The sequence below is a fragment of the Protomyctophum bolini genome (genome assembly GCF_963924005.1).
Source record: "Protomyctophum bolini genome assembly, chromosome: 15".
Lineage (NCBI taxonomy): Eukaryota > Metazoa > Chordata > Actinopteri > Myctophiformes > Myctophidae > Protomyctophum > Protomyctophum bolini.
The window spans coordinates 15420637-15446941 of NC_137876.1; the positions used below are offsets into that span (position 1 = coordinate 15420637).

The 26305-nt window shown below is 45.8% G+C and overlaps 1 protein-coding gene across 3 annotated transcripts in view; it reads right to left on the bottom strand.

The window, feature by feature from the left end:
- The window catches only part of LOC308329422 (connector enhancer of kinase suppressor of ras 3-like), a 48128-nt gene extending 21881 nt beyond the window's left edge, over nucleotides 1-26247 (bottom strand). For all 3 annotated transcript variants that reach the window (XM_080783711.1, XM_080783710.1, XM_080783712.1), the window contains exons 1-11: nucleotides 26050-26247; nucleotides 22949-23036; nucleotides 15102-15143; nucleotides 13058-13177; nucleotides 12474-12533; nucleotides 9943-10011; nucleotides 9596-9742; nucleotides 5999-6126; nucleotides 5318-5508; nucleotides 5032-5118; nucleotides 3132-3394 (exon numbers count right to left, since the gene is read on the bottom strand). In XM_080783711.1, the coding sequence (XP_080639837.1) occupies nucleotides 3132-3394; nucleotides 5032-5118; nucleotides 5318-5508; nucleotides 5999-6126; nucleotides 9596-9742; nucleotides 9943-10011; nucleotides 12474-12533; nucleotides 13058-13177; nucleotides 15102-15143; nucleotides 22949-23036; nucleotides 26050-26207 (1353 nt within the window). In that variant the 5' untranslated portion in view covers nucleotides 26208-26247. The remainder of the gene's footprint in view (nucleotides 1-3131; nucleotides 3395-5031; nucleotides 5119-5317; nucleotides 5509-5998; nucleotides 6127-9595; nucleotides 9743-9942; nucleotides 10012-12473; nucleotides 12534-13057; nucleotides 13178-15101; nucleotides 15144-22948; nucleotides 23037-26049) is intronic.
- Between the last annotated feature and the right edge of the window lie 58 nt (nucleotides 26248-26305).

Here is a 26305-nt window from a genome sequence, read left to right on the forward strand (position 1 = left end):
AAAAAGTATTTTCTGTTATTATTAAAGAGGTGGAGAGACTGTTAAGCAGTGTCAATTATCTGTAATCCTGGGTGCTAAATTTCCTCTGCCAACCTGGGGGAGGGGGGGAGGGGTGGGCAGCGGACTGACCAGTCCAAGCTGTTTCTTTTCCCTGGCCAGACGCAGCGCGTGGAAGGAACACGTTATTCCGACCAGTTCCTTTTCTTTCCTTCCTTAGCAGTTTAGAGACCAGGATTACTGCATGTTTTTGTGAGGGTACCTATATGTACCCTAGGGGACAGAGGGAGAACATGCAAACTCCACACAGAAAGGCCCTTTTGCCAACCCCACGTCGGGTTCGATTCCCCAGCGGGAATCGAACCCAGTATGTCTCTGTAGGGTGTGAGGGTGTCTGATTGATCAGTGGTTCTCAAACGTTTTACTTTGAAGGATCTCTCCATAACAAGTACAAGTAGAACCCAATGGACCCGCCATGTGTACACTCTCAGAGTTACAGGCCTGTAACGGTCTATTTGAAACCCCAATAAAGGAACCCACATTGAGAACCACTGAATTAGCCTAATGTACACAAGGGGCGTGGTCACACCAGCTCAGTCTAATTAACTCTGGCCAGGTGTGACTTCTTAAATCAGCCATCATCACCCACCCTACACACACACCTTTCCTTCACACTTGATTTTGTGACGTTTTGGGGGAAAAAAGACACGCGCCAAATCAATCGACACGTGCGTTTCAACATGAAGTCAGCATGCCAAGTGTTACGCCGTTACTCATCTCTGTGTTATGCAGGCGCAGCATGTTAGCGGGAGTCGAGCAAACGTAGCAGCGGGTTAAAAGCAGGACGCAGGTAGCATTTAGGTCGACCACAAGACTTTCAAGTATGCAAGTGCAAATTATTGCGGACCGCAGGCGTCCGTAGCTTGGCAGGCGGAGAGCAGAGTGAGAGTGACGTAGTGTCGGAAGAAGAAGAAGAAGAGAGATTTGAAAAGAGGTTAAACATCATGCACTGAAGAGGGGCAGGTGGAGAAGGAGTGGGAGTGGGGCTGATGTTAGTTGATCATTGCTCTGACAGCGGTCAGATCTTCATCTACAAGGTGGAAGAAGGTTCTCAAATCTCATACGTAGGTACAGTAGGTGTTCCTTCCTCTCCCTTCCAAACAGACAGGGGGAGAGCCATAATAAATAGCCGACCATATATAGCTACGTATACACATAGGTTACAGGTGTATGTTTACAAGGTTTTGAAAACATGGAAGTGGTACGTGTCCCCCTGACAGAAAACATGCTCAAAAACATATGGTTTAGAGCCACAGACCCACACTTGTCTTGAACTGATAGATGTGATCTACAGGTTGTACTGCTGTGCATGAACTCTATCGTTTCACGTTCTGTATAAATAGCGGTATGTATCTTCTATCTTGTATCTAAAATGTCATTTTTAATCCATCACACGATGGAGTCGCTGACCAGAACCAGATTTTAAGCACGCAACACAAGTCATATGTGACATTTCAGGACACTCCCAAGCAGCAAATCATTTACCGATGTAACCGATTCATTGGCACTGATGGATGCATTATATGAGCAGTTATCACAAACCCGTGGGGGAATAAAACAATAAAAGGAAGACAATACAAAATGTTACTGAAATTAACTGCACATTTTAATCCAATACTATTCAAATCGTACAAAAGTCAGGTAGAACAGTTTTCTTTAACGTGTATTTAATACTGTAATTCTAGCTCCTGTGTGACCCACAGATTATCCACAACACTGACCGACGGTGCCACTAATTGAGGACCGTTTGACATAAGTGTCTCCAAAAAGACTCTTTGAGAGGCCAGTTAATGGCTGTGCAACCCGGCTGTGTATTTAAGCCTTTTAGGTGGTTAATTAGAGGACACTGAAAGACTGGATACTGTACAAAGTAGAGTGCAGTGCAAAGCTTTGAAAACCATAGCAAATATTTGCCGATAACAAAAATGCCCTTTTCCATACCCAGCTCTCAGTAATTCAGTAATATGCATAGTTTACGAGAGGCAACCATTGGTTAAACCGATCACAAAAAGTATAATGCCGGTATGTAAAAAGTCAAATGTCAAATAAATGCACAGTTACACTAACATGAACACAATTATTCCTTTTTCTCTTAGTTAGTTTTTAAAAGTATTTACACAAATGAAACCAAAAGAAGAAGTACACACGACTGGAGTGAAGTTCTGCGAGTGAAATATTAAGCAATGGTACCAGAGTCTATCTCGACTGAAACCGATTTAAATTAAATATACACAAAGGAGTCCACACAGACATCAATCACACAAGGCCAAAAGCGTAATTAACACTCTGCAGACAAGAACTTAACTTCATTTTCGATACGCTTTTTACTGCTCTAAATATTTATGATGTGTTGTATATCTTTATGCCTTGATAAATTGAATACATTGGACCACAATGGAAACAAGCTCTCAGGTCTTTTTGTTGTTGTTACACATCGACGTGTTGTGAACTTGTTTTTCATTGTAGTAAAAAGATAAATGGCATAAACGTTTAGAGATAAGGCGTACAAGAGAGAGTCCCTAGTCTTGAAAATGTGTTCTTGTCGGCAAACAACACTGTTGTGCGATCCAGTATAAATTAAGCTAAAGTGTCCAAAACCTGAATACATCCTTTCATAATACGAACTCTGACTTGAAGACTCCATTTCCCATGTTCCTCCTTGGCCACGCAGTCGACGACAATTCACTGTGTGACTGTTCCTACATTGTCCTGAAATGTTCCGCAGGAACCCCGAGAGGTTGTCACGGTGCTGGTAGTCACAGAGGAGGGTGGGGTGGGGGGGGGGGGATCGTGGGTAATGTTAAAGGGTTGATGTAAAAACGCAGTGAGTACTACTAAAGCAGGTTCGGTTGAGGAGTATAGTAGTAGTAGTGCTAGTAAACACCAGGGAGGTATGGAGGTATAGGGGGAGAGAGGAGTGTGAGAGAGCCCCAAACTGCAAAATACAGCGCAGACGTGTAAAAAAAATAAAAAATGAAGGCACTGAGGAAGGACAAAAGACAGGAACAAGTAAGCCCTGGACAGGAAGCGCATCATCAGTGAGTCAATAGCTTAAGCCGCGCGATCCAACTGACCAGTAGCGAGCGTTCTGCCGGGTTGCGCTTGGAGCCGGGCGTTACGGGCGGGGTCTTTTTCACGTCCTCCTGGTAGGGGATGGTGGCGCTGTTGTGCAGGTCCGAGTTGGAGTAGTAGCGGCTGCCCCGGACGTGGTCCACGCCTCGGACCGGGTGTCGCTGCCCCCCCGCTGGCCTGTAGGGCGGCGCCACGCACGACGGCGCCTCCTCCGCGATGGTGGGGATGCGCTCGTTGCTGAGGTATCTGTACAGCAGGTCTTCACCTGGAGGCGCAGAGGGAGAGACGGGACGGTCAACACAGAGGGAGAGACAGGACGGTCAAGACAGAGGGAGAGACAGGACGGTCAACACAGAGGGAGAGACAGGACGGTCAAGACAGAGGGAGAGACAGGACGGTCAACACAGAGGGAGAGACAGGACGGTCAACACAGAGGGAGAGACAGGACGGTCAACACAGAGGGAGAGACAGGACGGTCAACACAGAGGGAGAGACAGGACGGTCAACACAGAGGGAGAGACAGGACGGTCAACACAGAGGGAGATACAGGACGGTCAACACAGAGGGTGAGACAGGACGGTCAACACAGAGGGAGAGACAGGACGGTCAAGACAGAGGGAGAGACGGGACGGTCAACACAGAGGGAGAGACGGGACGGTCAAGACAGAGGGTGAGACAGGACGGTCAAGACAGAGGGAGAGACAGGACGGTCAAGACAGAGGGAGAGACAGGACGGTCAACACAGAGGGAGAGACAGGACGGTCAAGACAGAGGGAGAGACAGGACGGTCAAGACAGAGGGAGAGACAGGACGGTCAAGACAGAGGGAGAGACGGGACGGTCAACACAGAGGGAGAGACGGGACGGTCAAGACAGAGGGTGAGACAGGACGGTCAAGACAGAGGGAGAGACAGGACGGTCAAGACAGAGGGAGAGACAGGACGGTCAAGACAGAGGGAGAGACAGGACGGTCAACACAGAGGGAGAGACAGGACGGTCAACACAGAGGGAGATACAGGACGGTCAAGACAGAGGGAGAGACAGGACGGTCAAGACAGAGGGAGATACAGGACGGTCAACACAGAGGGAGAGACAGGACGGTCAACACAGAGGGAGAGACAGGACGGTCAACACAGAGGGAGAGACAGGACGGTCAAGACAGAGGGAGAGACAGGACGGTCAAGACAGAGGGAGAGACAGGACGGTCAAGACAGAGGGAGAGACAGGACGGTCAAGACAGAGGGAGAGACAGGACGGTCAAGACAGAGGGAGAGACAGGACGGTCAAGACAGAGGGAGAGACAGGACGGTCAAGACAGAGGGAGATACAGGACGGTCAACACAGAGGGAGAGACAGGACGGTCAAGACAGAGGGAGAGACAGGACGGTCAACACAGAGGGAGAGACAGGACGGTCAAGACAGAGGGTTTTGTAACCCATTCTTCACCCCTGTGTCAATCATCTAATGTGATCCTGGGCTCTACACACCCTCCACCAACCTAGTCCCCATATATGGGGGACAAGGGGAGAGCAACAGACTTGAACTCATGCTTCCTTCATTATTCTTTGTGTTAACCGGGAAAGCATCCGTGTATTTTTTATTTATTTTAGCTGTATAGCACATTGGTTGGCTATTCAAAAATAGCAGATTGTGCAAATCTTTGAATATATATGTATTTTTAAAGTGATTTTTTTAAACTCATATCTTTGCTTCTGGGGATCCCTGGAACATAAATATTTTGAGATGGGGGTCGGCGGCCAAATGCATATCATTTTGGGAGCTGTGGACAAAAAAAGGTTTGAGCACCGATATGCCACTGATATGGCAACACACGTTTTTCAGAAAACGGTTGCGTGTGTGTGTGTGTGTGTGTGTGTGTGTGTGTGTGTGTGTCACTGTGTACCTTTCCTTCCTTGCGCCCAGGGTTTGGCATAAGGATCGATGATTCCAAGACACGTGTCCACTGGCATGGAGAGAGGTCTGGGTTTACCTGCCCGCGGAAAAACACATTACTTTGGGGGTGAAAATATTTGAGAACCACTGGTTCAACAACCTTTAGGAAGCAAGCCAGCAACTACACTTTAGAAACCAAAAAACAGACAAAAGCAACCTGCAACTACCAATATTTAGCCCAAAAGTAGCTTAATAATAAGCAGACTTGGCAACACTGGTTGGGTACTGTGACTGACCCCGGGACGGCTTGTGCTCCCTCATGCGGGGCTGGACCACGTTGGCCTCGATGGGGTAGCCGGCGGCCATCTTGTCGTAGTCGGCGATGGTGAATCGTCTCCGGCTCTCCTGGTCCAGGTAGGAGTTGGGCGACTCGCTGCCCTTATTTGGTCGTTTGTTGATGCTGGAGAAAGAGCCCGTCCGTGATTCCCTGCATGACGGAGACGCACAGTCACAATCAGCGTTGCGTTGCCAGATATTGCGAGAGAAATAAGCAAACTACGTCTATGAAAACAAACCCAAAAGAAGCTACATGAGCATTGGCGAAATAGCCAATATACAAGCTTGTAGATCTGCTATTTTCCAAACACAAAACAAAATATCGATCAAAACATATGACTGTAATCGGTGGTCTACGATTCTCCAAAAATCACCCTCGGAACCAAAAGTCAGTCAGGTCCAAGTGAATATTTCCATATTGTTGCCTTCAGCCTAATATAGAATTATAGGCCAAAAGCTGCGTGTGGAGGGTAGCAGTTGGCCTCGAGCTAATTTCTTGCTTGAGTTGCTCTCTGGTTTATGTGAGGATTTTTAAAAGGTGGTTTAATGGACCCAAGTGAGCTAATAAAGATGTTTTGTCGAGGCAGCACTTTTTTCTGGAACTTTTAAGTAAAATATAAAACTTTTAAATAAACACTCACCGTGGGGTGTAGGGGATGGAGGGAGGCGGGGGGATGTAGAGCTCCAAGATGGCCGGCTTCTCTCTCTTGGTGGATCCGTTGGCGGAACCGCAGGGGGACTGGGTTTTGATCAGAGAGCTGTTGTTGTTCTGCACAGCACAGAGAGACGGAGTTATAGTCAGTCACTCTGGGTTTTGATCAGAGAGCTGTTGTTGTTCTGCACAGCACAGAGAGACGGAGTTATAGTCAGTCACTCTGGGTTTTGATCAGAGAGCTGTTGTTGTTCTGCACAGCACAGAGAGATGGAGTTATAGCCAGTCACTCTGGGTTTTGATCAGAGAGCTGTTGTTGTTCTGCACAGCACAGAGAGATGGAGTTATAGCCAGTCACTCTGGGTTTTGATCAGAGAGCTGTTGTTGTTCTGCACAGCACAGAGAGATGGAGTTATAGCCAGTCACTCTGGGTTTTGATCAGAGAGCTGTTGTTGTTCTGCACAGCACAGAGAGATGGAGTTATAGTCAGTCACTCTGGGTTTTGATCAGAGAGCTGTTGTTGTTCTGCACAGCACAGAGAGATGGAGTTATAGCCAGTCACTCTGGGTTTTGATCAGAGAGCTGTTGTTGTTCTGCACAGCACAGAGAGACGGAGTTATAGTCAGTCGCTCTGGGTTTTGATCAGAGAGCTGTTGTTGTTCTGCACAGCACAGAGAGATGGAGTTATAGTCAGTCGCTCTGGGTTTTGATCAGAGAGCTGTTGTTCTGCACAGCACAGAGAGACGGAGTTATAGTCAGTCGCTCTGGGTTTTGATCAGAGAGCTGTTGTTGTTCTGCACAGCACAGAGAGACGGAGTTATAGTCAGTCGCTCTGGGTTTTGATCAGAGAGCTGTTGTTGTTCTGCACAGCACAGAGAGATGGAGTTATAGCCAGTCGCTCTGGGTTTTGATCAGAGAGCTGTTGTTCTGCACAGCACAGAGAGACGGAGTTATAGTCAGTCGCTCTGGGTTTTGATCAGAGAGCTGTTGTTGTTCTGCACAGCACATAGAGATGGAGTTATAGCCAGTCGCTCTGGGTTTTGATCAGAGAGCTGTTGTTGTTCTGCACAGCACAGAGAGATGGAGTTATAGTCAGTCACTCTGGGTTTTGATCAGAGAGCTGTTGTTGTTCTGCACAGCACAGAGAGATGGAGTTATAGCCAGTCGCTCTGGGTTTTGATCAGAGAGCTGTTGTTGTTCTGCACAGCACAGAGAGATGGAGTTATAGCCAGTCGCTCCATAACATCTGCCTTTCATGCCTTGTGATCATTGACAGTAAAAGCGGCAATCCATCACTTTGTTTGAATGAATAAACCATGACTTTAACCAATCTGTATGGTAAAGTATGTTAATACAATATACACACAGCTGCGGTGGTTGGAGTTGGTCTCCCTAGTAGTCCCTACGCTTCTATTGGTCCAAAACCCCCGGGTGGGACATGAAAGTTGCAAGCTTAAAATCACATTTTCATAGATTTAAAAGATTTAAAAAAACATCTGCTATTTACGACTATTGCTATCGCCTATGATGAGATGCCCAAAATAGGGATGCCAAGAGATTAAAGTTGTTCCTTATTCTGCTCCCCCCCCCCCCCCCCCGCGTGAACATAATACATAATATATATCAGGCAATATTAAAAACAACGAGTGCAAAATATTCTACCCACAGTTTGGCTTCCAAAGTTTCCAAAATGGGACTAAATAATATGTCTCTCCACATGTGGCAGGTCCTAAAAGTGCATGTGTGTCTCCTTGAGTATAACACCCCCCCCCCCCCCCCCCCCCCTTTGGGGTATGGAAATATTCTAAGAATACACCCGAAATAACCCCTAAACCATATATCTAAAACCACACTCATTTACCAAGGTTGTGCTTCTCCAACACGGGGTGAACATTGTGTGACGGTCTAAATCCACTGCCGTTCTGTTCAGACCTCAAGATAAGTGCAAAACTACTACATGCCGATGGGGTTATGTGTCTTTACTTTTTATACGACACTGAATGCCGACGTGATATTGATGACAGATCCTATTCATTCGGACATGCTGAGGGCTCCACGATACATAACCTTTCCTGTTCCCGGCCATGAGTAACAGGACTATTCTATGTCACACAGATCCACCATCACGGTGTGCGATCTGTCTGTGTTTAGCTTCCCGGTAGCGTCTTATCGCACCCAAACTAAGATGGAGAGCTCCGATATCCTTGACGCCCCTTGTTCCAAACAAGGCTCGAGTAGCAGGTTGACATTGGCCACCTTTGTTAAGAGAGCGCTCTTTGTTTATCTCGAGAAACCCCCATTCCACTCCTGATCCGATATCGCCTGATCTCGCTGCTTCTCAGACGCTTAAAGCAGGTCTCTCTAGGCATGACAGGGCCGTGTCAGAGCCTGTCTCGGGTTACGCTTGCTATTGTCTCCCCAGCGGAGCAGCGCCCTGTTAACGGGACTCAGGTGCCAGGAGAAAGCGGCTAAAAGCTGAGCCCAGTGTAATTTGTTCACACGAGAGAGAGTGCCAAATTGGATTACAGTTGCATAACTTTATTAACGCACAATTTATCCGGCGGGCCACTTTCCAAGACTTTATTTCTCTTTGAATAGAAGTCATGGGGGGGTTGATCCTTTCAAAGAAGGTCAACTTAGACCCTGTGAATTATTCAACATTATCTTTGTCTGGAATGGAGTTTACATGATCGAAAACCAAAGCAATTGTTCCTAAATCTATCTAGACCACAGGGGGTAATTCCCTCCCAGAGATGCTACCATGTGGTCTGTGGTGTCCCTGACTATTACTCTCCCACAACACGGCAATCTCTATCTCACTGTGGTTCTCTCAACCTTTTCAGGCCGCGACCTAATCCCCCAAAATAATCATGTTTGAGCTGGGGAGCCCACATCCTGACAAGCACTGAAAATTTAGTTGAAAATAGCTGATCTATCTTTGCCTCTTTCATATATTATTTGACAATTTGGCCAATGTTTGACCAGTTTTTATAGCATAGTTTGTTGATTACTTTTGATAATAATAAGCAGTAATAGTCTTTTTTTCATTATTTATTTAGGTATTATAAAAGGTATTAAAAAACATAAACTTCCTTGAATTGTCACCTGTCAACAGAATGTGTGGTCTATCAGACCTCACACACTGACAACGACATCACTGGGCACTGTTTGTTTATTTTCTCCACATGACAAACAACTCCCCTGTTGGGAGCAGTCTCTGGCAGGGTGTTTGTCTCATGCTTGTCCCAACGTGTCTGGGACCCAACTCCCTCAAAAAGGCTGATAATTGTTGCATAATACAGACACACAGTCTTTATAGTTGAACTTCAACAAACGGGCGCAGTACTAAGTGCAGTCATTGGTCCAACAATGACAACCTACCTCAAACCCTAACCTAACCATAACCGTTAGCACAGAGCACATGTTCGCCAACCTTAACGCATGTTCGCCAACCATAACCGGTCGTTTTCCGCATGTCGGACCAATGACTGTTCGGAAAAGCGTACGGACCCCTCAACAAACAACATGGTGTCTGTTGTGTGCACGGTGCACGCACGTGTGCAATTGCAATTGTGCTTGTGCTTACCTGTGGTACTGGGGGCTTCCAGCGCATGTTCTTCAGAGGGGCAGGAGTGAACCCTGTCGTGCCCGTGGGTCTCTTCTTAAGGAGCAGAACCACACCTTTGGGATCCTCCCTCAGTTTGCCTACCAGGAACTTCAACTGCCAGCCCACCTGAAAACACACACACACACACACACACACACACAAACACACGGGCATGCCAATTTGTTGAAACCCTGTAACAAGCAGTCTCTCACTTTGTCTCGCACGCACACACACACACACACACACACACACACACACACACACACACACACACACTTGCTGAAAATAGCCGATCGTCTAGCTCACAAGGGGGGGGGATTGCTCACCACAGTCTGTTGGTTGACCTGGATCACCTCGTCACCAGCGTGGATCTTCCTGGTCAGGTCGGCCGGGGACTGAGGAACGACAGAAGCAACACAGTCCGAGAGGTCAGAGGTCAGTACGAGACAAACCCGTATGAGCTTCAGATGAGACACGCGAGAGACACAGACGCGATACACAGGTCTCCGAACTGGGATCCAACCAAGGTTGTAATTATGTTGGTGGTTTGAATGGCTTGGCAGCAGGTCTGAACCAAACGTGTAGTATCTGTTAAGTTAACATGAGTTTTTACACAAGTTGTTTCAAATCAAACAAATGAAGCTATGGGAACATGAAGAGGACCAGGGAACGGTTATGCCACCGTCTGCAAAACCCGGGGCTACATTTATGCACAGAGCCCATTATTCCCCTCATATGTACTGTCTCCGTTAACCCCTATACTTGCTGGTCTGTGGCGGGTGTAGACAACCTGTCACCACCAGCCACCTCTTTGTCACCTGCTGAACTGCCCTGACCAACCAACCAACCTGCAGGATTCACTGCTTAGAGACCAGATCAGAGATCGCCCTCTCCTTATTACTAGGGATGTCCCGATACACTTTTTTCCTTTCCGATCCGATACCACAATTTCTGTGTTAGCTGATACCGATACAGAATACCGATACCAGAGAAAATATAAAAAGAAAAATGATCACATTTTGAAGTCCACCGACTGGGAATAGTGTTTATAGCTATCTATCTCGTGTTGTGTTTATAGCAGACTCCTCATTCAAATGTGTGCACTTGCAGTTTGGGAAACTCAAAAGCAAACTCCACATGCCCCAACATTATATTTATCTGCTATAGTGTCAACGCCTTACGCCTGTGTAGGATCTGTGGTTAGACTGGCATGTTTGCCGATACCGATATGACCCGATATGACCAAATAAGGGCCGATCCGATACTTTTCCGATACCAATACAGTATCGGGACTACTTATTACCGACCGCAAACACTTGTTTTCTCAGAGGTGTGACTAAAATCATAAATCATAAAGACACAAACGTGAACACGAGTGGCACTAAAATGTCTGAGTGCAGATGTCAAACGGGATTAACCACCAGTAGTCACCGATGATGAATCAGGTCGTGATTCATAAGCACAGCGATGCCCCGAGGATTGAGAATCAGACCGCGGCTGTTAATCACCGCCAGTCTGTCTCTGTCCTCCCTGGGGGGGAGGCGGGGCGGGACGGGTGAAGCCGGTTGTTGGAGCTTTTATATGCTGTGATTATCAACGGTTAATAGAAACTGTTTCAGTTTATTACAGTGGTGCATGTCCTCAAATCCCTCTCTCTCACTCACACTCTCTGCGTGTGTGTGTGTGTGTGTGTGTGTGTGTGTGTGTGTGTGTGTGTGTGTGTGTGTGTGTGTGTGCGTGCGTGTGCACGCACGCACACAGGCAGGCACTGCAGGCACTGTTATTCCAACCAGTTCCTTTCCCCTCCATCAGGTGCCCCGGCTGGCCAGGGGGAGGCAGTTTAGAGACCAGGATTACTGCATGTTTTTGTGAGGGTACCTACCCTAGGGGACACGGGGAGAACATGCAAACTCCACACAGAAAGGCCCTTTCGCCAACCCCGCCTTCGGGTATGGGCACTGATAACGCGGAGGGAGAAACACGCCACCAGCAACCACAGCGCCCCAAGCGGGAATCGAACCCAGGACCTTCTAGCTGTGAGGCGACAGCACTACCTGTGCCACCATGCCCCTCTTTCCTCTTCTCTTCTTCTCTTTTACATAGATTTATTTTCTTTTATAGTCGCTTTACATAGATTGTTCATTACATTCACCCATTCACAAATTCACAAATTCGCACACCGATGGTGGAGGAATGCAAGGCACCAAATTGCACATCGGGAGCAAATAGGTGTTCAGAGTCTTGCTCAAGGACACTTTGACACTAACTTTGGGGGAGCCCGGGATCGAACTGGGAAACCTTTGCGGTTCCCAATCCAGCTGTTCTACTGGCCACTCTATACCCCTGACTGAGCCACTGCCATCTCTCTCTCTCTCTCTGCTTGCCATAATGAAGCTGAGATAAGACTGTGTTTATTATGAAGAGATGACAAGATGTAGCCTACATTTAAGGCAGATGACACTACGAATTATTTCAAACAGACTAGAAAAAAAGAAGGGAAAAACAATCAGCTAAAATCTCAAAACTCACATCACGCCCCTACCACCCCTCATTCCTTGTATCTCTTCTTGTTTCTTTGCACTATACTGTATTTACAGTACGTGACCACTTACCCTGTCGTGTGTTGAATAGAGTTCATGACATTTACTCGAACCTTGAGCACTTTGTTAAGTCACCCTGGATGATGGAAGAGCATCTGCTAAACCGTCTAAATCTAAATTGTAAAAATGACGAATTGTTATTGCACTTGTCAAGTGGCCGAGCTGAGATCTTTATCAATTCAGTTTCCATGGAATTTAAAGAGGGAGTGAACGATGGTTTTAGAATATATAGCGTTCTAATTAACCAGCATACTTACATGTTCCGTGGTTCCTGTGATGACATGTAGACCGTCGTAGGTGGACTTAATGTACATGCCCTGCAGACGGAGAAGAAACAGACATACATTACCCTGTCTCTCTCTCTCTCTCTCTAAAAGAAACACGATATTCTCAAAGCTACGTACAGCGGAGAATGATGAACATGCGGAGAATCTGGGTCACAATTCTAACGCACGTTGTGGCCACGTTCCGAGCCTGTACACATGGTCTTCAATGTTTTTCAGGCCAAAGACCCCTTAGCTAAGAGAAAGGTGAAGCAGGGATCACCACTACATTGTATGAAATGACGTGATGCTTCATTGACTATCAGTGTTGTGTAAATATATGGTTTTTAGTTTTTGTTTATTTCAGACATTTAACCCGTAGTTAACGTAACTTAGTGAACTTGACGCGTGGCTGCTCGCCGGAATCGGGCCAGCACCCTGGTTGCGTTCCTGTGGCTCTGGAACTCCCACCCCCCGGGGACCCCCACACGGAGTTGCACCACTTACTTCAAATTTTTTACTTATTTTTAAATGTTTCAAGAATGAAAACAGAACACATAAATATATGCACCACTCACCAGGCCCTCCCCAGGCTTGATATTGTTCAGCTGGACTTCGTCCAAGCAGGCCGATTGGCTCATCAGCGGGTCCGAGGTGGTTCTCACGGTTTGGTCGCAGATGCTGTTTAAGACCTTAGACTGAAACACAACACGGGGGGGGGGGGGGGGGGGTTAAAAGAACTGAAATGAGACACACAAGCTGTTGGTGAACTTGACCCCCATACCACCCCCTCCATGATTCTCTGCACCTTAAGGAACGGCAGTCCAGGATCATCTGAACGAATACCATTTTATTTGAACGTTGCTAAGTTTGCTAACGCAACACAGCTAGTACATGTGCAGTGGTTGGAGGTGGTGGTATTGTTGTGAGCTTGTAGATCTATTTTCTGCGAAGGCTTTCCCCAGCATACGGATGCTGGTGTTGAAGTGGTGAGACAGTCTGCTGCCGGTCACCTGTGAAACATTTGTTTCTGGTGATATTAATCTGTGTGTGTGTGTGTGTGTGTGTGTGTGTGTGTGTGTGTGTGTGTGTGTGTAGTACAGCATGTGTATAGACATGCACACATTTGTACTGTATATATAATGTGTATTTTCTTAGCAGAAGGGTTCGAGGGAACACATTACTGTGTCATTAACTGTGCATTCAAAACAGTTTCTGCACATGCACACACAAGCACAAGCAGTTCACTTATACTACTTTGTACAAATAGTTGCACAGATTGTGATGAAAGGACGGTGAAGAAAGTAAAGAAGAGATTAAAGAAGAGGGGGGTGAATGATGACAGACAGACAGACAGAAGGAGACTAGAAGAAGGAGAAACAAAAGAGGAAATCCAGTGTCAAGACTCTCCCGAGTCTGGAGAGTGTCAAACAGGAAACAGGAAGCAGTGATTGATGAGGTTTGCGTGTGTGCGTGTGCATGCACGCGGGAACTCCATGCACTCCCATAACACACGTGTCACACACAGTGTCCATCGTTACTTAGTTTAAACCATAACACACGTGTCACACACAGTGTCCACGTTACTTAGTTTAAACCATAACACACGTGTCACACACAGTGTCCACGTTACTTAGTTTAAACCATAACACACGTGTCACACACAATGTCCACGTTACTTAGTTTAAACCCCATATGGTTGAGAGCGGAGTCGCTCAGGGCTCTAGTGTATTTTTCGTTTTCTGTCATTGTGGGGGAAAGCTTTTGCAGGAAAATACCCCATCAGTCTGCTATTAGATTTATGGCAGGTTAATATCTGATTCATTGTTGACTTCAGCTGTTACAATTCCAAACATGCAAACATGACCCGCTTTAATTACAATGACTAGTATTACAATTGTATTTATTATGTCGAATGTATTTGTATTTAAGTTCAAGAAAGTAAACAAAATATATTTGAAATTAAATATTTTTTTTTACTTTTTAGGATTCCTATTCAAAAATAGCAAAATAAGTTATTTAAAAAGAAAGTCTATTTTTGCTACTTTTGTGTGACATACAGTAGAATTAATGACGAAGTAGGGCATTAATTATCAAAAGGTTAAAACACAGAGAAAAATACAGAAGAGATCAATAGCAGAGCTTTTGTATCGCCCCAGAATAGGTCCACGCGGCTAAAAGACCCTCCCTCCCCATGTCTGTAGTGTAGGCCCTCATGAAGACCCTCCCTCCCCATGTCTGTAGTGTAGGCCCTCATGAAGACCCTCCCTCCCCATGTCTGTAGTGTAGGCCCTCATGAAGACCCTCCCTCCCCATGTCTGTAGTGTAGGCCCTCATGAAGACCCTCCCTCCCCATGTCTGTAGTGTAGGCCCTCATGAAGACCCTCCCTCCCCATGTCTGTAGTGTAGGCCCTCATGAAGACCCTCCCTCCCCATGTCTGTAGTGTAGGCCCTCATGAAGACCCTCCCTCCCCATGTCTGTAGTGTAGGCCCTCATGAAGACCCTCCCTCCCCATGTCTGTAGTGTAGGCCCTCATGAAGACCCTCCCTCCCCATGTCTGTAGTGTAGGCCCTCATGAGATGTGATGTTTACACAGAGAGAGTGAACAGAACTCTACTCACCACCTCCAGAATCTTCTCCTCCATCTCATAAACAGTACAGTCCTGTCGAAACACAATAATGAATGAAAGCCCAGGGTCAGATAACGGCACCAAGCAGGAAGTACAGTATATACAGCATTACAGTACACACAGTTAAGTATCAGTGGTGCCAGATTTTACGAGAGAAATAAGCAACCGGTGTCTATGAAAACGAGCCCAAAAGAAGCGACGGACACGTGAACACTTTAAAGCTATATGCATCAGCAATTTGAAAATACAGACGATCTACAAGCTTGTCGTGAGGAATAGCTCTTGAATGATTGAACACAAATCTGGTACGGGGTTCCCTGGCACAAAGTGTTTTCAGATGGGGATACATGGACAGTTACATATTAATTTGGGCGTCCTTGACATGAACATGTTTGAGAACCATTAGGAAACCAGCCCAAATAAGCAACTGCACTTTAGAAACAAGCAACTAGGAATACTTACAAGCAACTTTACAGAAAAACTATCCCAAAGTCGCTTAGAATAATTGGCAACACAGTGAAGCATACAGGGTCTGCCTGCTGGCTGGGTAAATAAAGATAGAATCTTTCCAGAGAGAGGTGAGGTTTTTTAGCCACAAACCAACAGCTTCTAGATTGAAATTACAACTCTGCCTCTCGGATTCTGACAGATGGTAATTATAATAACATGGAGTTACTGTCAACTTGTAAGGGTGTGTAAACAGAGCGGTGCATCGTGCGTTATGTGGGGAGGGATTGTGATAAAGATGCAATCCGGGACCTTATTTTTTAATGAATTTAAACCCCATCTGTATGGTAAAGGTATGTTAATACATTATCACTAGCACATCTGCTAGTGGCCGGATGTGGTCCCCCTACTCTTTCATTGATGCATTTAGACGGGTTATCGGGTAGGACAACTACTAAGTTAAGATAAGATAACCTGAACGGTTAAAAACTAAAACAGCACTGTAGAAATAGCACGATGGAAAGACATCACAGTCAAAGCAACCTACTGTTTGACAAGTAGTCGTGTCCGAAGCTCATAGGACCAACATAGCGTTGCTGTCGGTGTAGAAACCTCTTATAATCGCCATAGTTTAACCGTTTGTGTTTTTCCGTGAATTAACACCCTACCACAGCGTCGCCCCAAAAGTAAAGCAGATGTGCAAGCTCGGAATGTGGCAGCTACTTTTGCCGTTTTTGAATTTGAATCCTGAAAAGTACGAGTTTTCCACCCGACAGAGACTATTTGGTAAAAGGACATTCATACAGCACCAATTTCTTTAAAGTGCTTTACAATGTATTTCACATTCACAAACCAATGGCGGAGGAAACAATGAAAAGCAGTGGAGCACCGACCTGCTCATCGGGAGCAGTTGGTAAGTAACTTGCTCATGTTTCATATGAGTGTGTCACATATACTGTCATTTGATTTACTGTATACCCTGAATCTTGAATAAACAAAACAGTGGAAAAGAAAGGACACTTCGACACACAGCCATGTCATGTACAAGCTCGGTGAGCTTGTAGATCTGCTATTTTTGAATAGCCAACATATAAAATGGATAAAGTGGTTGAGATGATCGTGATGCTATGTTATCTACTTTTTCTGGGGACCCCCTGGAAGGAATCAAGGACCCTAGGGGTCCCCAGACCCCACTTTGAGAAACCAGTCTCTGGTTCTACTTCCTCACAGACAAGAGCCAGATCCACTCTGACACTGAGTGACAAATATGGGATCAATGAGTACCAGATGAACCATTATATGAAATATGTTCACATTATTTGAAGCTTTTGCAGTGATTTTACATGTAGCGTATTATTGTAAATTTGTAAAATAAAGTTACATTGTTTTTTGTTTCTCATCCTCTACTTTTGCTTAGTCGACGACGTTAGTCATCCACACACCAGAGATCTATTTCTACGGAAATATGCAGTGGTGTGTTTATGAAAGCCGTGCCAAAATTCTTTCCAAAACCACCACAGGTCCTTGGCTGACTTTTGGGAAATGTATCAAATGGAACGCGTTATGTTTTTTTTTTGTTTTTTTTTTGTAATCTCCATTAAGTCACCCGAGACTTATAATAGTTTTTCCTCCATCATTAGTTCATTCTCAATGTTTACATTGGCGTCCCGTTTAGTGTAGCCTACAGGAAATGTGGGGAAAGTCACGTTTATATTATTATTATTACTCAAAAACAGCTTAAGACACTGCACACACACACACACACACACACACACACACACAGATCTCTTCAACCGTGCATGCTTGACGCTGGTGTAAATATTATTTAGAGAGCCGGAGGAGGACGAACTCTGTTTTGAAGTCGAGCCATTCCTCGGACACGGCAGCTAAATCTTTCTCGACCTCACAAACACACATCGATGGCGTGACGGCAAGGCCAAGTGTGTTGTGAACACACACACACACACACACACACAAACACACACCAGACACTGAGTGTCTGGTGGTCACCAGGGTTGGAATGTGTGCGAGACGATATCATGATATCATGGAAATATGAATTTGGTTTTCACTGGCACGGACCCCACCACGGAGTCTGCACAATGGATTTAAAAAAGAGCACACAACACATACAGCGGGCTTTGTCCATATAAACAGACACATGTCTCCGCAGGCATCTCACCACTATGATGAGGGGTTATACAGCCAGCGTTGTTGCCAGGTTTTGTGAGACAAATAAAAGCAACCAGGTCTAGGAAAGCAAGCCCAAAGAGAAGCGACTTTAAACCTATCTAGTGTTGTATACACCGGCTATTCGTAAATTGACGATCTACAAGCTCATCACAACGCACCTTTGTGCCGATCCTTCGCTTACTGACAGTGAGTTAGTGACTCTTTAGGACCCTGTGGGAGTTAATATACTGGTTTAAGACTGGTTTAATTTCTTTAGTCCCTCCCCATTCTGGGGATAGGCGAGGACTTGCAAAAAGTTTCACATCCGAAACATCCAATAGTTTGAAATACACCGAAATGTTTTATAACATTTGTGAAAATTGCATAATATTGTCGAAATTCTTCAAAAATAGTGAATATTGGCCGATCTACACAATCTGTGAAACAGTTGTGTGAAGAGGTTAAAATAGGTGGTTAAAGCGGCTCTCTTTTGTTATTGGCAGATCTGTATCACCTGTGTGTGTTTTGACTGATGGTGTGGCCCTTCAGGGCATACATGCACAGCATACGTACATACATACATACATACATACATATAGTACATACATACCTACAGCCCATACCACAACCAACCAGGCACAGGGGGGGCCCCACTACGGCAGCAGCAGTAGTGTTCGTGCGTGCATACCCCACCTACCCCCAGAGCCCCCGCCCTCTCACCACCACCAACAACACAGTTGTCAAAGGGAAGGCTGTTGCCTCAGCTGTGTACGGACCAGCTGTGCCGGAGACCCTTGCAGGAAGCTAGGGGCCGAGCCCTCCCAGCTGACAGCCAGGTCCAGCATTAGCTGTTCCCCTCCGCTCAGAACAACAACTAGAACCGACCAGAACCACTGCTGCTGCTGTGCTTGTACAGTATTTGACCTCCGGGGAACCCCCCAGAGACGTCATCACAGTATCCCCCAGTATACAGCTCCTCTCTCCAGCTGGAGAGATGAATGTGTCTCTATGGCCTCACATTCCTGGCTCTCTATACCAAGGGTTTTCCGCGTTTGAAGAGCTTGTAAATCGTCTATTTTCAAATAGCTGATGCATATCTCATGCTGTCAGGATGAAACCACCTAACACCAAAATGTTCATTATTGCACAATGCTGCCTCTGTGTCAAAGTTGGTGTTGCGACTTCATATATTGTCAATTACTTGAATTTGACAATTATTTGCATGAGAGGGGGAGAGGTGGTGGAGTTAGTTGCTGTAGCAGACAGTTTGTCCAAAGCGTTTTTCACTACTTTCCATTGGTTCAATATTTTTTTAAACAACACACAGACGTAAAGGGTGTTCAATAGCACTGATTTATGCAGTTTCCTCCCGACAGCAACAATATATAGGTTAAAAGTGCTCATGTGGCATATTCGCTTCTTTTTGGCTTATTTTTGTCGACCTAGTTGCCAAACTGAACTGTCCTGATCCCCGTAAAGACCACGGAGTAGCTCCCACGGCCAGCGGGGAGGTTATGTGACTCCCTGTGCGGCGCAGCCCGCGCAGCCTTTGACCTCCACACCAGAGAGGAGGACTGGCCATGAAGCAGCCAACGACGTCGAACACGTTTTTCTACATCTGACAGTGGCTGGAAAGTAATGAAGTAGATTTACCGAGGTACTGTACTTAATTTAAAGTTTTGCTGTAAGCGTAGAGACGGTGTGCAGGACTCCCCCATTTGTTGCTCTACTATTACTTCCACCACTGCATCTGTAGGGAGTACATGAGAGCAGTAGTAGTAGCACAACACAGAGGGACCGTCTTTCTGACATACTGTATATCATTGCTGCTGACAGGCAGAATACCTCTTATCTCCATAATGCTAAGGATGTGTATACACGTCTTTAGAATCAAAACCCCAGGGTGCCCTTGGACGTCGATAGGTATTTTTTATTGATATATATATATTTTTGTAACTTTTTTTCCCCCTTTCCTTCTTCAGCGTACTCCTTGTGTTTCGTGCACTGCCGTTCACTTCCCCTACAAGCTCAAAACGCGTAGCGAAGCGATGCGCTTCGAGGTCGACCTCATGATCGATCTGCTACTTTTGCCGTTTTTGGAATTTGAATCCTGAAAAGGTTTTTTTTTGGACATATGAGGTTTCTCCTCCCGACGGAGACGATATTATACGAGCGCTTCATTCCATCAGATTGATGGTGTTCCGTTGAAAAGAAAAACAAGTTCCATGAAGAGGAAGTGAAGACACAGCACAGAGCACATCACAAGGGGATCAAGGGAAAAACGGCGCCCTTTGAAACGCCCTCTATCCGGAAAAAAAGCCACGGAGAACGGATGATGACCCCCAATCCCCCCCCCCCCCCCCCCCCCCCGCCTCACCTAACCTCGTCAGCTACGATGGCCGCCATGTCGGGCTTTATGGCTGCTTGTCATTGTGCGCTCGCAAACACAAGCCTGCATTCAGGCAGCAAACATAAATCTGAAGTGAGCCCTTAAAGCGCTGATTCTTGGCTGAAGTTCATGAAGGAACTGTTGACCTGATGCCGGCCCTCCCCCATCGTTAAAACGAATGGCTGTGTCACGCCCCCACACCCGACCCCCCCCCCCCCCCCCAGTGACCTGTGCTCTCATTCATCAATGTGTGGTAAGAAGGATTGCTGGCGGGCTTAATGAAGGCGTGACTAGTCTTGAAACTATATTGTGTGAATTAGCATGTATTTTTCATATATGATTAGATTTCGCCGTGGAATAGCACAAAGGCTATACGCAATGGGTCTGCCTTTTATCCACAATTTAGTGAGAAGAGGCAACAACGCCACGCCAGGAGCAGACTGCAGTTAGGGGGAGTTCAGTGCCTTGCTCAAGGACACTTCGACCTGGAGGAGTCAGGAGGATCGAAATGGGAACCTTCTGGTTCTTATACTGTATAACTACTCTACGGCCTAGACAAATCCCTACTGGAAGTTCAATCTACTACTCTACGGCCTAGACAAATCCCTACTGGAAGTTAAATCTGGAAGTGATTTGACTGATAAGAGTGGATACACGTCACCACTATTTCCACTGTTATATTATCAGGTTCGGAGTGTATCAGACTGTAAAGTTTTATGGTAATTCCAATGAGAGGTTAAGGTAATCCGACGGAGAGGCCCCCCCACTCACTCACTCACTCACAGCTGCTGGGCTAAAGTGACCGCTTATACTTCTGCAAAAAAGCCCCTTCAGCACGGTCACCTCGTGCAGGAGCTTCACTCTGCTCGGCGCTGCACACCAAAAACGTCTCGACATCAAACGCAGAGCGTGGGAAATATATACCCCCCACTTCCCCAGGAGAACTGCTGCATGGGGCTGAGACCTTGGCAGTAAATCACCAGAGTCGATGAAATCCCAGACATCAGCGAAGCAACAGGCTCCGCTGCATGGGAGAGGAATTCATTTTGATGCAATAACCCTCACAGAGAGAAAAAAAAAAGAAAAACAACCCGACACCGTCAGTCTCTCGTCGTACCTCGAGAGTACCTCTTAAACCCAGGTGCATGCTGGTCACCACTAGAGTTTCTGTTACTGGAGGCCGAGGACTCTACTCTGCTTTATTTGTCTTCAGGCCGAGCATGCGACGCTGTCGGTCTGGCAGAAATATTTTATCTCCATATTTTGTTTAAAGTTAGTTTTTCTTTCTTCTTAGTCGTACAATAATGTATTATAATGTATAATAAAGTGAAACAAGTCTGTCTTCAGCCAGTGGAAAGTATTAATAAGATATTGACTAATAATAATAATAATAATAATAATAATAACTACACTGGAAAAGTTTTGTACATACAAGGTTTTCAGCCCGATAGCGACGATTATATATAATACACACATTACCACGCATAACTAATTCTATAACCGACTAGAATAGAGTGCAGGCTGTCTCCGAACACAATGCCAAAACGCAACAGATGGAGAAGACGTTGGAATGTGGAGGATACGTGCTGGTGCTCTGAGAGTCAGATGGCCCGCCTCCTCAACGACAAATTAACCCCCCCACACACACACACACACACACACACACACACACACACACACACACAGGAAGTGCTTTCAGACCAGTGTTGCCATGTTTGCATATAATAAGCAACTTTATATTATAAGCCTGGTGATTTCTTGTCTAGAGGGGCGAGTGCCGGTCAAAAACAGGCGGTACTTCCTATTGGTTCACTGATCTGAGCAACCGCCCCCCCTCCTCCCCTCCCCTCCTCCACTCCCCGGTAGAAAATAGCGGAGAACACTGACGTCACCAAATTTGGAGCGACACGCCTCTGCACTGTTATTGGTTATTGGTATGCCATATTTTCCAATGGGTTTTGAGCCGAATGCGAACGAAAATAAAAGCCTAAGTACCAAGGATAGCTTTCCTGTAAAGTCGCTTGTAAATTACTGGTAGTTGCAGGTGGCGGATTTTTTGGGGATTGTTTCTTAAGTGTAGTTGCTTATGTCCTGCATGTTGTTCAAATAAAGTGGTTCTCAAACATTTTCAAGCAAGGGCCGCTAAATTAATATGTTTTTTCCACCGACTGGGTGGAAAAAACTGATTTGTGTCATTAATAATGTTTCCAAAAAATATTCAAAATGTTTAACTTTTTTCAAGATTTTCTTTTGAAGTTCACAACGCGTCGCATCAATGTATTATGTTTAAAGTGCTCATGTGGGCTAGTCGCTTCTCTTGAGCTTGTTTTCATAGATAGACCTTGTTGCTTAATTCTCTTCCAAAATCTGGCAACAGTGTTTCAGACAGCCCGGTCTGGCCAGTGGGTCCCGCCAACGTGAGCGATCTTGCAGCGGGCAGCGAAACGGGAACCACATGGTCCCAAAGGGGAGGAGCCTGAGGGACGTTTTGAAAAAACGCCAGCAAGGGTTTTTATGAAAACAACACAAAGCTGCTGATTACGGTTAAACGTGCTCCCTCCCCCCGGCGGGGCACCAAGGGGGGTCCTCCTCCTCACTGAAGGCGAGGTGGTCTCCTCATTAATTAACTAACAGAAGCAGAGAGAAAAATAAGTCCCAAACCAAACATCAACAGCCTGTAATGTCTTTACTTTAGAGTTCTTGGCTTCAGACTTCACTTTTCCACAATCCCATGTGTCTATGACCTCAGGCCGTTCTGCCTTAGAGTGGAAAAGAGTGTGTGTGTGTGTGTGTGTGTGTGTGATGGTGAGCTAACAAGCGTGCAGCAGACCTGTTGAACTGTGGTGGTGAGATCCAAACACAACTGAATGATCTTGTTCTTGGTGGCTGTGAAGTCACTGATCCCTGTCAGCGGAGTCCTGCACACACACACACACACACACACACACACACACACACACACACACACACACACACACACACACACACACACACACACACACACACACACACACACACACACACACACACACACACACACACACACACACACACACACACACACACACACACACACACACACACACACACACACACACACACACACACACACACACACACACACACACACACACACACACACACACACACACACACACACACACACACACACACACACACACACACACACACACACACACACACACACACACACACACACACACACACACACACACACACACACACACACACACACACACACACACACACACACACACACACACACACACACACACACACACACACACACACACACACACACACACACACACACACACACACACACACACACACACACACACACACACACACACACACACACACACACACACACACACACACACACACACACACACACACACACACACACACACACACACACACACACACACACACACACACACACACACACAGAGAGAAAGAGTCAGTGACAACAACCACAAAGCATGTGGACACTACTAGGCCAGACAGAATTCCATGCATTTAGTCTCACATAACGACACAACCCCGGCGTAAATATAGAACAACAAAACCACTTGGTATATTTCCCCAAACCTGTCAAGCAGTAGCTAGTAGCTACTAGCTACCAATGTGGAATGCTCCAATTAATTTCACATTAGGACAAAAGTGGGCCAGAGTTTTTTCAGCTTTCTGAAACCAGAAGAAGTTATCTGCAGACGAAGTATGTATGTTTTTGGTTTTGTTTTTATATTTTATTTTTTAGTTTTGAGCAAATTTGAGTGCTTGAATACCCCACTATATTATTGCGATTTTCTTTTACGACAAGGTTCGACACTCGACACTAGTTTGGTTCCTGGCGAGACATCAAATTTATCTTTTGGGTCTAAAAGGTTTGGGAAGCACCGAGCTAGTGAATCGACCACATGCTCCTTGTGAGTTGCGAGTTTGAATCTGTCTTGTCTACCCTACCTACTCTCTCTCTACCCCCCCACCCCCCCTCCTCTCTCTCTGCCCTCAGTCTCCTGTCTCCTACCCGGGCCTATATAAATAATGCAGAAAATCCCCCAAAATAGAGCTTAAAAACAAACAAACAAAAGCATTAGCTCCTAAACCACCATGCAGCCCCAAATATGTTGGAAATGTGTGAGGGACTCATCGTGTTGCACTAAATCTTTCCAAAACCCAGACACTAAGGTTTCAACACTCTAACCCACAAACTCTCTAACTTATACTTTTGTTGTCAGTCATGTTTGTGTAACATACGTACAATGCAGTGGAGTTTAAACTCAAAACGACTCTGCATTATCATCATGACATCACTGTGCCTCTCCGAGACAAAACTGGCCACAAAATTAAAAGCTGAATTAAATCTAGCGTACAAAAGTTATAATCTTGCACGAGAAACTCGCTACTGGAATGTGTCTGTGGAGCAGGTCACTAGAGAGCAATGGGAAGTCGTTCTAGCTAGGGCCTGTCTTCTCTATATTCAGACCATTTTTGACATCTTCAGATCGTAATTAGATTTGATTGATCAAGTTTGAACAACAATAGCGCTCTATGAACAAGGTATTTTTGTATATCGTCGCTGTCAGGGTTTTTTTTCTTTTGTAAAATGAATGCCCATACTTCAGCGTCACAGAAAGGTATCTAAAGTAACAGGCTTGAGCCCGAGCCCAAGGCTCGAGCTTCTGAACTTGGATCCTGAAAAGAAAGTTAACAGTGTTGGACATACGATAGGTAAAAGTAACAGTGTTGGACATACGATAGGTAAAAGCATTTCTCACACCTAATTGTCGTTAACACAGCAACCAATGCAAGACAGCAAGCTCGTGTGATGTCTGAGTAGTGAGTACACAAATTCAATCGGATCGCTTGCAAATAACACTGTGGCACTGTCAGTCCTAAAGATCAGATTTGAGAAATAAATGGTAATTTGCCTGCAGTGCAAAGCCCTAGAATCCAGAGTCTTATCTGGAGTACGATCTCAGCTTACGAGGCGGTGCGTTGCTGCAGGCTAATATCTGTACGTCACAAACTGCAACAGGTGAATGTCATAAACTTCACTGGCAGCATGGAGACAGTGTGGTTATGTTGCTTTTGCTTTGAACCCTGAACCGACAGACAGACAGATCTTTATAAATAGGGAATTAAAACAATAACCGAAACCGAATCGCAATATCCCCAGTAAACCTCCACTCCAGCTGGAGAGATGTGGGTTGAATGTCTCCCTTTCCTCCGATTCCTGGCTCTCTAAACAGCATCTAAACTAAATAGTAAATACTGTATCGGTATACCGTATACCTCCCATGATCTCCAAATTTTCCACTCGACTTTTTCTTTTCTTTTTTTCATAATTAACGCCAGTGTCACACAAAAGCATCAAGACTCCAAGAGTAGCCGATCCACAAGCTAGAAATGTTGCTACTTTTTCAATTTTTAATCCTGAAAAGTATATTTAGGTTATTAGATTATCTGATTGGAACCAAGGGCACGTCTCCCCAGGCCTAGTTGATTGATGGAGAGAGCATAAGTAGGCCTGCACCTGGGTGGACAGACGTTTTTGCCAGCAGCACAGAGAGAACAGAGAAGAATACCTGAAGATGTCTGTATCATGCACTTTAATGGAAGTAAATTACATTGACATTCATGGCAACCTACAAGCCTGAGCAGCCTGAGTAAAGTGGTCAAGCTCAATCCAGTGCAGAAATCCTCTGCAAATATGTCAAGTCCAGTGAAATTCAAAGCAATCTGTATATTGAAAATGACATTCAACCTGTGGTACAGCCATGTCTGGGTGCATCGGTGGGGTTTGTTGACTTTTGTAGAAATGTTTGGAACCGACAATAGAGCCACTGCAGACGATATACAATTATACAATATAGTAGTTGTAGCAGTGGTGACTGTGTTTACCTGTCCAGCCACGCCAGGAGGCTTTTGGCGGCTCCGATGAGCTCCACCACCGAGGTCAGGAAGTCGTTGGGGGGCTTGTGCGACGTGCTGCCGTCGTATGCGGGGCTCTTGCGGCGGTCTGACGTGGACATGTGGAGGCTGTTGGTGGCCGCCCGCATCCTCACCACCAGGTTCTTCAGGTTGTCCGTCTCCACGCCGTAGTTCTGAAAAGACATGCGGTAACCATGCCGATTAATGACCTCGACTTGTATTGGAC